The 15,259-nt window shown below is 37.1% G+C and overlaps 1 protein-coding gene across 3 annotated transcripts in view; it reads left to right on the forward strand.

Annotated features, from left to right (window-relative positions):
* Nucleotides 1–14,810, forward strand: part of LOC118737486 (atlastin) — a 29,382-nt gene extending 14,572 nt beyond the window's left edge. The window contains exons 1-7 of one of the 3 annotated variants that reach the window (XM_036468027.1): nt 1,956–2,063; nt 11,372–11,667; nt 11,751–12,530; nt 12,630–12,785; nt 12,861–13,141; nt 13,228–13,294; nt 13,624–14,810. In XM_036468027.1, the coding sequence (XP_036323920.1) occupies nt 11,473–11,667; nt 11,751–12,530; nt 12,630–12,785; nt 12,861–13,141; nt 13,228–13,294; nt 13,624–13,752 (1,608 nt within the window). In that variant the 5' untranslated portion in view covers nt 1,956–2,063; nt 11,372–11,472 and the 3' untranslated portion in view covers nt 13,753–14,810. Of the gene's footprint in view, nt 1–1,955; nt 2,064–6,787; nt 6,835–11,371; nt 11,668–11,750; nt 12,531–12,629; nt 12,786–12,860; nt 13,142–13,227; nt 13,295–13,623 lie in introns of those variants that run through there. The other 2 variants (XM_036468028.1, XM_036468026.1) reach the window with 2 other exon arrangements.
* The last annotated feature ends 449 nt before the right edge of the window (nt 14,811–15,259 follow it).

Consider the following 15,259-nt stretch of genomic DNA (forward strand, 5'->3'; position numbering starts at 1 on the left):
TATGTCACAACAATAACAACGATAGTTGTCATCATTAGAGCGCTTAAAATCAATTTGCGTTGAGTTTTGTCATTGGCGTCGGAATAGGGCTATAATTTTCACTATCTGCCGGGCGGCTATAAAATCCTTCCAAAATAGTCGATATTAAATGCTGTTTCATTTCGGCCATATGTACCTCGATAATTAATACTCTCGTATAATGAATGAAGTCTTTAATTCGCTTTTATTTGGCGTGAAAGACAAGCAAGAACGGTTCTTTAAGAAGGCAATTTTGCATGAGGTGGTTGTTGTTGGTTTGGAGAGATTCGTAGAGTTTTTGTTCTCAGTTAGACAGATTTCCCGAAGTCAAAGCATTACAAAATTATGATTTTAGCAGTAGTTTTCACTACCTACAGATATTAGCCTTCCATTATGGTGAAAAGGAATGCGATTACTTTTCCACGTATGTAGATGTTTACTAACTTATCATACAGAAATTAAATGTACTTCAAAAATTTCTCATGAAGAAATTAGTACTTTAAAAGGTATTCTTTTCGGAACCACATTCTCCCCGATCCGTCTGGGGAAGCGTAATCATCGATGCTTGCGACATGTCAAAACCCGCGCAATTTTTGGCCCATTCATTGTTAATGTTTATTAAGTTGCCGTTCCGAAGCTCGGCGTACAGCCCATTGCTAGGAAGGTGAATATACTATATAGAGAAAAATCGCATTTAGATCCTCAGGCCTTCCGTACGGGTAGATGCTGAATAGACGATGGAGAGGGGGAAACAATACGGCACTTCCTCTGTCAATGCCCTCCTCTATGTAGACGATGACTTGCTTTTCAGTCAGAAAATTATTTGATAATTTGAAAGGCTTTTTTCGTTATTAAATGTCTAATTAGACTTTAGTGTATTATTTTAAAATCCTGGTGTTTTTTTTTATATCTGGACTATAAGCACATAAGCTTTGTACGTATGTATGTGTGTATATACTAAAGATACTTATGTATATACATACCTGTGTACCTAACTCTTAAATTCTACTGGTTCTATTCGTTGTTGACATCACTGAGCATTGAAATATATACATATACACGTACATTTGTATGTACATTAGAGTGGTCCAAGTTTCGTAAGGGGAAAAATGTCTTCGAAGAAAACGGGGAGCCCCTCAGTTTTTTTTCCTTTTAGTATTTGTAATATCTATAAAAACTTTCAATTTTCAACTTTAACCAATACCGGGTTAAATTCGTTTTTGAATCCCTAATATTGACGATTTTTTATAAAAAGCTACTTTTTATTTATTTATTATTACGGCGTTTTAGGCCTAAAACTTAAAATATGTATAATAAAACTTTATAATTCATAAATTCATTGCATTCGATGAGAAGTTGGAGAGGCCTCGTCTCAAGTCTACTTTGACAACTGAAGTTTGTAACATTTTTTCAGCTAATTGAAATTTGAAATTTTCTTAAGTTGCTTAACCCATTGTTTGGAAATGTAAAATTTGCACATATTTCGGCAAGATGGAAAATTTTGGAGGGTGCGCCGTACCTTAGCTCCGAGAATTTTTTGAACACCCGAATGTACATACTCTACACATCTAAAGCCTAGGTAGTCATATACCTCTCATTCTCGCCAGCGGTGCTTAAAGAGTCAAAAAAAAAAAATCACCAAAGCACATTAATTCCCATCGAATCGAACAGATCGCCGACGTAATCATTTATATACTTTATCGATGTGAGCAGGTTTTCTCCTCTTTGTATACATATTTCTACCCAATCTCTGCATCTTCATTGTGATATTAAATAAATGAGTCGAATGCGCAAGTTTTTTATGAATATCATTGAGCGCTCGCTCTCTAGTATACTACGAGTACCAGAGAAGAGACAACGATGATACTCCACATTAATTGATTGTCGTGAACGGAACCGAATCGCTTCGATGTCAAGTGAACTAAACTAATCTGAGCATAGTCGAATAGAGCAAAATTGGTGCTGTTGAGTTGCGATTCGACTGCGCGCGGTGACGGTTAATTAATTCAATTAAATCGTCGTTTCGTCAAAAAAGCCAAACGCTGGTAAATATTTAGTGATGATAGAATACGATGGATACGACGAAAAATAATCTCCATAATCGGCTTCCTAATTGTTGTTGTGTTTATGTATTTACTGCGACAATCTGATACGAAGTTTACAAATATTGTTGACGTAGTTGCTTTTGTTATTATTATTTTTAGTGTGTGATATACTGCTTCTACTCTATTGCGATTTATTTATCTACGTATTTGTATAGTTGACTATCTGTAACAGATTTACGGATTTAGTTACTAGAAAGCTGCCTTGTATCTAGGCTTTTTTCTTTATATTATGAGCGCTGTTATTTTCATTTTTTAATAAGCGTCTTCGGTAAAACAGTACACACGTTTTGAATTGTATGTGGCATTGAAAAAGTATATACGTTCGAAGTTCAAAGTTGTGAAGTGCAAAAAAACACATAATGCTTTCGTATAAGCAAATACAAAGAAAAGCGAAAACTGTTAGGCTGTGAATTTAGAATGTTTTTTTTTAATGAATTCTAAGGAAATCCGTTGTCTGTATTATTCAAATAATTACCTTACATATAGTGTTTGTGTCATAGCTAGCACAAGGAATATTTAATTGCATGTCTACTCGCATCTGTATGTACGTAAAAAAAATCTCGGAGCGAACATCATCAGGCGAAGTGATTTTTATTAGTAAATGAACCGTGATTTAAAGGCTGGCACAGCGCGACTTGTTGCTCAATTAATTTCTGTCGAATGCCAAAGGTCTCCGCCGTTTATATGTACATACCTATTGTATTTACAACTGTTCTCAACCAAGTCCGCTAGAATAAATGCATAATGAAGACCAGAAACAAATTGTGAGAATATTTGTTAGATGTTTTTAATTTGGTTGACACAAATTGAGTTCCTTGGCATTTGTTGCCGCAATTCAACTACAAAAGTTATGACTGATACTTGCGTGGTGATTAATCTTGAGATGGGTGTCACAATCATTAACCAGTTGAATATGAGCTCAGCATGCATGCTATATACATATGTACTACATATGTATGTATAAACTTACGTACATACTATGTATGTATGTACAAATGTACAACTACCTTCATATGTACATACATACACTGCCTGAACAAAGTATTGGCACAGCAAATTTTTCACAATATATGCAACAATTTTCATTCTAATATTTTTTTTCGCAAATTTCGTATAAAAATATGGCTCATTCTACAACAAAAAACATAAAAATGTAATTCCTAAACTTTGTGTAAAACTCGCGAACATTCAGCAAATGTTCATGAAAATTTTCAACTTTTTAATTAGACTTTTTAGAATTTTTTTGAGTATGCAGATTTGTAGCCCATTAAATTCTAGTTAAAAAACTGCAAGTTAGTAAAAGTTGAAAATTTTGATGAAAATTTGCTGAATTTTCGCGAGTTTTGCACACAGTTTAGGAATTATATTTTTATGTTATTTGTTGTTGAATGAACCATATTTTTATACAAAATTGGTGGAAAAATATTAGAATAAAAATTGTTGCATATATTGTGAGAAATTTGCTGTGCCAATACTTTGTTCCGGCAGTGTACATATTAAGTAAAACTGCATGTACGTAAATATATAACATGTTAAAAAGTGTGCATTATGTGGGGATGTCGAAAAAGCACCGATGCATATATCGATATTTTGCTTCGATGTGTCGAAAATTTTCCGCTCGATAGTCGACGCATCGATGCATCGATGGCAGGCAAATGATCGATGTATTTTTGCTACTGACATCCCTAGTATTATGTTAATGGCAAAACCAGAACAGGAGCATGTGCACAGAGTAGCATACATATGTATGTAGATTTGTATGCACTTACAAACATATGTGTACGCATACTTACCTGCTAATGACTTGTACTTTTAATAAACTTTAAACTTTTTCATTCTATTTGCAGCAAGAATTCCATTCAGTCGCTGCACTTTTTTCACCACCCGCCGCCTTAACTTTTCTCTGGCCTTTCGCCTGAAATCGCTTTGCTTTGTCGACTACGACGGGCCGGCGATGACGAATGCAAGCACCTAAAAAATTTATTTTTGGACTCTATCTAATAATTTCGAAAAAAAAGAAGAAAAAACAACACACCTCACATATGTACATTAGAGTGGTCCATTTTTTGTATGGGGAAAAAGATTTTATCCTAGAAAACGGAGCATCCCCCTAGTTTTTTTCTTATAATATTTCTAATGTCTAAACCAACTTTCGGCTTTCTACTGCAACCGCTACAGGGTGCTCAATGACAATGAAAAATATTTGTGATTTTATAAAAAGCTACTGTTGCCATGACAACTGAAGCTTGTGATATTTTAATAGATAATTTGAATTTGAGATGTTCTCAGGTTACGTAACCAATTGTTTGATTACAATACTTCTACAGTAAAATATGAGCATCATCTAAATTTATACTTAGATAGGTAAGGTTTGGTACCAGCACCTCTTTCGGCAAGAGGAAACATTTTGGAAGGTGCCCCAAACCCTATCTCGAAAAAAAAATGTCTTACCCCTCTAATGTAATAATAATAATAGATTGGCGCTTACACATATGTTAGTGTTTGGCCAAGCTTCTCCTCCGATTTGTGGCGTGCGCCTTGATGTTGTCACACAAAGCGGAGGGACCTACAGTTTTACGCCGACTCCGAACGGCGATTGTATTTTTATGAGAAGCTGTTTTTCATGGCAGAAATACACTCGGAGGTTTGCCATTGCCTGCCGAGGGACGACCGCTGTTAAGAAAAAACCTTTCTATATTTTTGCGATGTTGCTTTGACCAGGGTTTGAACCCAGGCATTGTGGAGTGGAAGCGCGCACTGCTTACCACTACACCACAGCGGCCGACCCCTCTAATGTACGTACATACATATGTATGAAGCATTTCTTAATATTGCTTTAAAATTATGTTTTCATTTATTTAAACTTTTGATTTTGACTTATTTGTGTTTGCTCTTATTAGTTCGCATGGTTTTGTGTTTTGTCTATTTTTTTTTTTGCTCTCAGCGCTCCTGTTGGTTGCCAAGAATTTGGCTTTTTGCAGAATTTTGTTTGGCAGCTGTTAATGCTGCTGCAAATTATGAATTTTTCGTACATTTTCTAAGGTAAAAAGGGTAAAATGCAATATATTTAATATTAATCCTACTTGCATTTGTATTTTGGATTTCAAAAATAATTTATCAGTTAATAAATAAAAAGTAGGTATATGAATTGAGAATGCAGAACTACTGTCTGTATGAAAAAATTTGTTTGATGTCCCACCAATTACATCCAATTACATCCAATCAAATAATACAATATACAATATCTTTCAGTTCCGACTATATTGTTATAAATCACAATTGATTACATTCTGGAGTCAATTGAATATGTAGTCCTTAAATGAGTTTAAAATATGAAAACGCAATTTTTATTTTGTTGTGGTATTTCTTTTTTTCCCGAAGCGACGATTTTTGAATAATAATAGATCGGCGCTTACACAATATGTTAGTGTTTGGCCGAGCTTCTGCTCCGAATTGTGGCGTGCGTCTTGATATTGTCACACAGTTTTACGCCGACTCCGAACGGCCGTTGTATTTTTATGGGAATCTGTTTTTCATGGCAGAAATACTCTCGGAGATTTGCCATTGCCTGCCGGGGGCGACCGCTTTTAGCAAACTAATTTGCTTTTCTTTTGTTTTGATGTCAGTCGGAAACTGGGCTCGATCCCAGGGCCACAGCGGCACAAATAATAAATAACTGTAAAAAATTCTTTCCCAAATTTTTTTTTTATAAAAGTGTTGTTTATACTACAACAAAAAAAATAGAAAGGAATTTCTAAACTTTGAAAAACTCATCAAAATTTAATAAATTATGTATGCAGTTTTCTAGCCCATTATATTTCAGTATAAAACAGAGCTGCTCACTCCATAAGCACTTGTAGCACATTTGTTTTTGTTTTGCCCTGAAGTATAGGCACATATACAAATTTACACTTTAAATATAAAAACAAAAAATTATTGCAAACAATTCATATGTAAGAGCCTAAGTTTCATATGGAATGGCAAAACAAACGCCCTCCCATATGAAGCTCAGGCACTCCAGTAAAATATACAAACATGTGTAAACAAACATAGAATGAAAAAATAATAAAAGATATGTCAGCACTGAAAAAATGTATATTATAAACAAGTAATTTTTAGCAAAAAAAACCAACTTAAAAAAAATATATATATGTATATCTATATAATTCATGATTCAATGATCGGATCTAAACCAAATTAGTATGCGGTACCATACATAAGAAGAAAAAAATTCCGACGAACTGATAACCTCCTCCTTTTTTGGAAGTCTGTTATTTAATTTAGTATTCGTATTTACTGAAAGTGAACAAGAAATTTATTGAAAATAAAATTATAGTTTCAAAAACTAAAACCTCCCTATTATAATTGCCATTCGTACTGTCATCAGGTATGTAACTTGAGAATAGAAATCGCTGCATCTTTTAGGCGCATCAATATTACATAGTTACATCCCGAGCTAATAAAAGGAAGGTTAAAACACATGGCGTTCATTAAAGTGTAGGAGCGCGAGATCGTTTTTGCAATTTTGAGTGCAAAGCGTACCTAGTGTATGTTGTTTTTTGTAATTATTAAGCGAATGAAGAAATATTACTTGCAACGCCATTTTATAACTTGCCATCAAAACTTTTTGAAAATTTTCAAAGGGGATATACATAGATAAATGCAGATCACTGGATTGGATTGCAGAAAAAATAAAATTCGCTACTTAGAGGTAAAATGTCAACAAATGTCCGGCAAACTTCGCGCAAAACAATAAAATAAAAATATATATATGTATATGTTGGAAAAACTCTTATCTCCTGTTCACACTTGATTAAAGGTGCCCTCCTTAAATTTTATTGCATATTGCTTCAATGGTGCTATTTACGCTTTAAAGTGGGACTTTTATATGCGAGGAGTATCCCAAGGATTCGAATGAAAATGTAAGATTTGAGCTTGCAATATGCACACTTTACAGTAAACCAGCCATTGAAAATATGCTTATTTGAAAATTAATACATGAAATATTGTGCATGTGTAGGATTTTTTTTTATTAACCCATAGGCAACGGCCGGTGCAAAAGTACCCACAGATGTTTGTGGATATATTCGAAATGTCAATTTAAACAGCAAAATCATAATATAACAAAAGTATTGTTAACTAATACATGGGAGGTGGCGTGGTTATTGACAGATTTCGCCAAATTCCTCCCACTAAATTTTGGGACTTTTCAGCCACTAGGTCGCTATCATTTCTTAACGCACTGTATTATTTCAGATATACTATGTATGTAAATACTCCCATTGCTAACAATTTTCATTAACTAATCGTACGATAAAAATAAACTTGTACTTTTTAGCTTCATTTAAATTACTTAAAAAAAAATACAAAGTACACATAAATTTTGTAGATGTATTGTGATGGCACTTCAATATAAAAATTTTGAGCAGCCCTAGTATAAAAAACAAAGTAAATTAGATTTTTTTTTTGTGGAAAAAAATGCGTGAAAAAATTTCCAAAACGGTACGTGCTAGCGACTTTAATTTTGCACTTTATACTAAAATTAAATGGGCTCCAAACTGCACACTCAAAAAAATTCTAAAAAATCTGAAAAGTTGAAAATTATATTTTTCTGCCTTCTAGGATGAAATTTTTCCCCCATACAAAAAATGGACCACTCTAATGTACATACAGTGAGTCAAACAAGGGGCATTGTGTTGATTTTTTTTTATTATTCGTAATGTTTTTCGAGCTAAATGTTTTTTGTTATTTTTCTATTAAAGTAAAGCTTAAATCAAAATTCAACAAATATTCATCAAAATTTAGGTGTTTTCAAACAGATATCAACCTTCCACAAAAATATTTTTGGCTGTAAGTCTTGTTAAGCCCCTTTGTTTTAACAACCATATTGGAATATTTACTTTATCTTATCAATTAACTTACAATTAACTGCAATTTTCAATCAGGTGGCAACTCTCTATTTTTTTCTCTATTTTAAGTTAGACCTCTGGAAATACATCGGTGAAACCTGCATTAGTTTTCGAGTGAGTCGCGTACAAACATACGGATAGACGGACAGACAAAAATTCTAAAAATTGTTGATTTGGTTTCCGGTGCTCAGACTCCTCATATTAATATTTCTTTAATATATATTACCAGCATTTACCTGGCGTACTTCACTGCGCCTTAAAAGTGTTTTTGTGCTGTTTGATACCCGTATTGTAATATTTCATTTATTCTATCAATTTAATTCAATAAATTTTTTCAAACACGTGGCAACCCTCCTCAAAAATATTTTCGGCAGTAGATTTTCCTAAAACTCAGTTTATACCCATAATGCAATATTTAATTTTACTTATCAATTAAATTAAATGTAAATTTCAAACTGGTGGCAACCTTCAACAAAAATATTATTTTGCTATAAGCCTTTTTAAGCCTCTTTCTTTTGGCAGCCATATTTCAATATTTACTTTGTCTTATCGCATTGTCGCCAACGCGCATAGGCTCTTAAATTTAACTTATCCGCCTCATTGGATTTTGTCAATGTCCATTCTTCTGCTTTATAGCAGAACGGGTGTAATTTTTTACGACGAGGGAGGATTTAACTTCTCAATCGTTTACTCGGTCCAAGGCAGCACTTGTTGGCAAGAGTGATTCTACGTTGGATTTCAAGGCTGACGTTATTTTCGGTGTTAATACAGGTTCCAAAACAAACGAAGTCCTAAATTTTTTTTAAATTATAACTGCCAACAGTGACGTGGGTGCCAAGCTCACCTCCCGACCCGTTTTTCTTCCAAACCCAGCATGATGTCGTTGTGGTCGGCATACTCCAGCAATTGTACGCTCTTGTAAAGTATTGTCCCTGAGCGGTTCAGGTCTGAAGCCCTTATTATCTTCTCCAACACCAGATTAAATAAATCACATGAAAGTCACCTTATCTGGAACCTCGTTTGGTATCAAACGGCTCAGAGAGGTCCTTCCCAATTCTGACAGACCTGTTGGTATTGCTCAACGTCATTTTACACAGCCTTATCAGTTTGGCGGGGATGCCAAATTCAGTCATAGCGGCATAATGACAACTTATTTTCGTGCTGTCGATAGCGGCCTTGAAATCGACAAATATATGGCGCGTGTCAATCCTATTCTCGCGGGCATTTTCCAAGATTTGGCGTATTGTGAATACCTGCTCTATGGTGGATTTGCCAGGTCTAAAAGCCACACTGATAAGGTCCAATCAGTTCGCTGACGGTGGGATTCAGTCTTCCACTCAATACACTTGTTAAGACCTTGTAAGCTATGCTTAGAAGGCTGATCCTGCGGTAGTTGGCGCGTATGGCAGGATCACTTTTCTTGTGGATTGGGCAGAGCACACTTAAATTCCAGTTGCCGGGTATGCGCTTATCAGACCATATTCCGCTCCTCGCCGGCGTACTCGAATAGCTCGGCAGGCAGGCCGTCAGTTCCAGCAGCTTTGGTGTTTTTCAGCCGCGTAATCGCTATTCGTACCTCGTCATAGTCAGGCTGTGGGCCATCGACTCCATCGTCATCGATTGGGGTTCGTCTTCTCCACTACCTTCAGTGCTGCTGCCATTCAACAGGATGGGAAAGTGTTCCCTTCATAATTTAAGTACGTTCTGGACATCAGTCGCCATGGTTGTTCTTACAGGTGTTCGCCCTGGTCTTGAAACCTTCCGTAAGTCGCCGAACCCTCTGATGAAATTTTCGGGCTTTTTTCCTGTCTGCCAGCATCTCAAGCTCTTCGCACTCACCTATTTCGGCCTCTCTCTTCTTAATGCGCAAATACGTCTCCCTTCTTAAGTTCCCTATAACGGTCCCACATGGCTCGCGGAGCGTCCGATCGCAGAGTGACTCCTCATCGTACCAGTTGTTCTTTCAGGCTCGCTGAAATCTGACTGTTTCTTCGGCGGCGGTACTTAATAAGCAGGAAATATGGCTCCACTGTTCGCGTATGTCGGTTTGTTGAAGTGTGCTCTCAGAGAGCAGGTGTGTGAGTCGAGTCTCGAATAAATTGGCCGTCTGTTGTAATTGCAGCTTTTCGACGTTAAGCTTTCCGTCCATTGTTGGGCACACATTTTTTGCTGCACAGATGCGGGTGCGTATCTCATGTCGGGGGCAGCGCTCATATGCTCTCTCGAAGCGCTCATAGAAGAGATCCCTGGACGCCTGGTCCTTCCCTTCCGTCCGTGCATGAGCGCAAATATTGAAGAGTCTAGCTTTGATGCGGATTGTGACTAGACGTTATTCCACCGGGGTGAACGCCAGTACTCGGCGACTTGGATGGCGGTCCTTATAGCCCAGTTATGCATACTTAGCTTTGCATGAGAGTTGTCACATAAGAATCTGTTAAATGGGATTTATGTGTAAGCGGTTACCCAACGCATAGCACTTAACATGTAGAATTCTGTTGGGTTTTAATTTTTACGTAAAAATGATATAGCAGTGCAAGTCTGTATAACTGGGCTATAAGTCTTCCCGACGACATCAAGCAGCCGGGAAGGGGCACCTTCCTCAGGTGCATACGCTCAAATCATAGTCCTTAATACGTTTGCCGTGGGCGTCATCAGAAAAAGGTAGTCTCATCCGAGGCTGTTTTTTATTTTTGATTGAGCGGGGTTTTAACGTGGCGGAACCCAAACCCAGCGCACGTGAAGTTTTACGCCTTCTCGCTTTAGCTCGCTCTCGAACGAGTGTTTGGTCGCTACCCAGAGCATACGTGGATATAAATATCCGGACTTTGTGTACTGCGATTTCAACCGTACGCACAAGAATCACTTCTGGCCATTTCCAGGTGAATAGCAGTCAAAAGCTTTCGACATCAGCGCACAGAACTATCCTCATATTTTCTCTTCCATCAGATTAAAGGAGTCGCATGATAGAGGGTCGCCCTGTCTGAAACCTCGTTTGTTATCGTAGCGCCGTGAGGGGCCCTCAAAAAATTCTGATGGAGCTGGTGGTGGGCTCGTGTTTATCTTCCCACTATTTTCAGTGCTTCTACCATTCAACAGGATGGAAAAGTGTTCTCTCCATAATTTAAGTTTGTTGTCTTCCTCGCCGTGGTAATTCTTATAGGAATTCGCCCTCGTTTGGGCCCTCACGTCTTCCGGTATCTCCCCTTTTCAGCTCTTATTTTAGAAACAAGTTATAAAAATGTTATACCTCAGTTTAATACGGTTCGCAGATAGGCTCCTCTGAATCTCATAGCCTCATATTTACACTACTAATATTTATCTCACATTTCTCTATTTCAGCTTAGACCATCGTGAAATAGTTGAAGAAACGTCAAACATACTTCTCGGTTTGCAAAGCTGTCACTGTAGTCCGTAACACTCGTTCGCATACAGCGGTGAGCATGCCTGGAACGGCAATTCAAATAATAAATACATCGGAGGAGCATACCTTCATCCTGAACGAAGATGCGTTAAGCGAAGTGCTGATGCGCGACGAAGTGAAAGATCGCTTTGTTTGCGTTGTGTCTGTGGCTGGTGCATTTCGCAAAGGCAAAAGTTTTTTGCTCGACTTTTTCCTGCGCTATCTATACTCAAAAGTAAGCTCAATCCCAACATGCTCGTACTATGTGTATATTTTTCTTCCAATTATTCTATACACTTTTCCACGTTTCTCCATCAGTATGTGAGGCATGATGTGGTAACCGATTGGCTCGGCGACGATAATGAGCCACTCACAGGATTCTCGTGGCGTGGTGGTTCCGAACGCGATACCACAGGTATTTTGATGTGGTCCGAAATATTCCTGCACGACTATCCGAACGGTGACAAGGTGGCCATAATTTTGCTCGACACGCAAGGTGCATTTGACAGTCAAAGTACGGTGCGCGATTGTGCTACCGTTTTTGCGCTCAGCACAATGGTTTCCTCTGTGCAGATATACAATTTGTCACAAAACATACAGGAAGACGATCTGCAGCATTTGCAACTATTCACAGAATACGGTCGCTTGGCATTGGCTGACACAGGCAAAAAGCCGTTTCAACGTCTACAGTTTCTGGTGCGCGATTGGAGTTTTCCATACGAGGCCGAGTATGGCGCTTTGGGCGGCGATAAGATACTTAAGCGCCGCCTAGAAGTGTCAGACAAACAGCACCCGGAATTGCAGTCGTTGCGACGACACATTGCTTCGTGTTTCATGGAGGTGGCATGCTTCTTAATGCCACATCCAGGATTAAGTGTTGCGACCAATCCAAAATTTGATGGCCGGCTCAAGGATATAACTCCCGAATTCAAACAGAGTCTGCGCGCATTTGTGCCAATGCTGCTGTCACCGGACAATTTAGTATATAAAGAGATTAGCGGCCAACGAGTGCGTGCACGTGACCTTATACAGTACTTCCAATCCTACATGAGTATCTACAAGGGTAATGAGCTGCCTGAACCGAAGAGCATGCTAGTGGTAAATTTTTACACAAATTCACATATATTGCTTTAAGATTAACGACATACGTACGTATTTGCCATGTATACATTCAATTAAAAATATTCAACATTGTAGGCTACCGCTGAGGCTAATCATCTGACAGCCGTCGCATCGGCGAAGGAGCTTTACAATCAATTAATGGAAGAAGTTTGCGGCGGTACTAAACCGTACTTAAGCACAGCACATTTAGAAGCAGAGCATTTCCGTATCAAAGATCAGGCGCTGTTCCAAGTAAGCAAAAGTCACCTCCTGCACGCTTATGTTTTTTATTAATATTGTAAAAAATGAATGCTCTCTACACCCCAGTTCGCATCTAAACGAAAAATGGGCGGCGAAGAGTTCTCCGAGAAATTCCGCCAACAGTTGGATGTGGATCTGGAAGACGTTTACGTCAATTACAAAGCGCACAATGAAAGCAAAAATATATTCAAGGCTGCACGCACGCCGGCTGTATATTTCGCCGCAGCAGTGATTTGTTATGTTTTAAGTGGAATATTTGGTCTGGTAGGCCTCTACACATTTGCCAATTTCTGTAATCTAGTAATGGGTGTGGCTTTGTTGACATTGGCGCTGTGGGCGTATATTAGGTAAGAAAAACCCGTTATGTGGTTTAAATAGTTCCTTATACTTGAATAGAAGATGTACTACATAGATTCGAAATTTTCACTAACAGGTACAGTGGTGAAATGGGCGATTTCGGAGTAAAACTTGATGACTTTGCGACGTTTATGTGGGACAATGTAAGTACATATTTAGTCGTTAACACTGTATGACTTTATTTTTGTAACACTGTAACGTTGAAAATTAACTATTTCAATGACGTAGTACAGGGGCCTATATCTGGTCGAATAATTCACGGAACTATGTTTAAATTTTCTAACATCCATGAAATGGTCAAGTTATTCATAATTCAATATTAATTCAGAAAGAAGTTTTTTTGTTTTATAATTTCACTAAAATTAGAAAATTTTTAATCACAGTTTTGTAAATTACTCGTCAAGGCCAAGACAATGTATGGTCCGTCGACCACTTTACACCATTTATCTTATTTTTACTATGATTTTTTCAGTTTATGAAGCCCATATATCAGGGATGTATGGAGAAAGGAATACAACATGTGGCAACGCATGCCGCCGAAGCGGCGATCGGTGGACGCACAGCATCCGCGGCAATGAATGGTAAGGTGAAGAAGTCATGAGAATACGCCCAACGATCTCTACAACAGCAGCAGCACCAACAAACGCAACCAAATTCTAAAGGGAAAACAGCAACATCGAAAATGAATAACAATAACAATGTGGCACAACAGAAAGGTACAACTACAGCACGCGTGTTTGGTGGTGGCGGTGGTGATATTGACGGTCTGGCGGGCAAGGCTCTGGTCATGCAAATTTGGTCACGTTTAGTGGGCGCTACGTCGAGCATGCAAACAAATTTCGCTCAAACTTCCAGCAATGTAGGAAGTCAATATGCTAACGCCTCACCGACGAATAGAGATGCCAACAACAGTAATAACAGTAGCAACAGCAGCAACACTGCTAATACAAATAGTGCGGCTAGTAATCGCAAAAAGCGAAGATCCAAAAAGTAAAAGTTGAAGTATATACATATGTATGCACAACAAAAAAGCAAAAAACATTGTCCTAACATTGCAAAAAAAACGATTACCTACAAAAGCGAATACTCAACGCCGAATTCAGTGAACATTACGTACTAGTCTTATTATGCAATTCCGCTTATTGAGCAGCAGTTTTAACTTGAATAATGAATGTATAATATAGCCTTGTTCTTTGGCTATGTAGAAGTTTGTCTAATGTTGAAAGAGTTGCATGATGAGACGACATTTGCCTAGCATTTACCCTATTCGCTGAATATTGATATACCTTACAAAATCGTCCTTTAGCAAGGCATTTTTTAAGTAACTTTGAGCACGATCAATGTTGTTGTACGATAATACAAACGTGTTTGTTATTATTATTTCGATTGTATTGTTTTCAAGGCTGCCTTGTGAAGCAAAATGAATAAAATTTGAAATTTTTGGAAATCATGACAAAAATCAGTTGTTATAACACTCGCAAATTCTATGCTCGAGGTATTGATTCGGTTGTTAAATAATGCCACCTGTAGATATACTATAATTAAATTCTAAATTGTTTTTGTTTCTCTAATCGTTTCAGAGAAAAACATTTTTCCAAATAGTCGTACAATTTCAGTTGAACCAATGTTGCGGCTGTTGTTGAAAGCCAGCCTTTTATTTAAAAAACAAAAACACTTCAAAAAAATAATCTAGTATAAATAATAAGCAGTGATGTGTCATTTGTGTATGGAAAGAATTTATAGAAGTTTGCATTGATTTGTATTTAATTTTTTGTTTATCAACCTACCTTCGTATTTGCGTAATATTAATAATAATGATAATAATTAATTTGTTGTAACTACAATACTATTAATGTTGCGTATTCATACCGTTTCTTTTATACAATTTGTCTTCTATAACTCTCTAAGAATTATTTGGTTAAGGTATTAAATGCAATGAATATACATACATACATATACATATATAAAAAATACAGCAATTGGAAATTTTAATTTTTGGAATTAAAAAATGAAACAAATAAATTTATTAAAACTGAGAAGAGAGAAGTTTCTGATTTCTGTACTTAGGCAACTTTGACTTGGGCTCTTCCGGATAAATACATAATTAA

Source organism: Rhagoletis pomonella, unplaced genomic scaffold (genome assembly GCF_013731165.1).
Source record: "Rhagoletis pomonella isolate Grant_MI unplaced genomic scaffold, Rhpom_1.0 Rhpom_scaffold_00004, whole genome shotgun sequence".
NCBI classification, from domain to species: Eukaryota; Metazoa; Arthropoda; class Insecta; order Diptera; family Tephritidae; genus Rhagoletis; species Rhagoletis pomonella.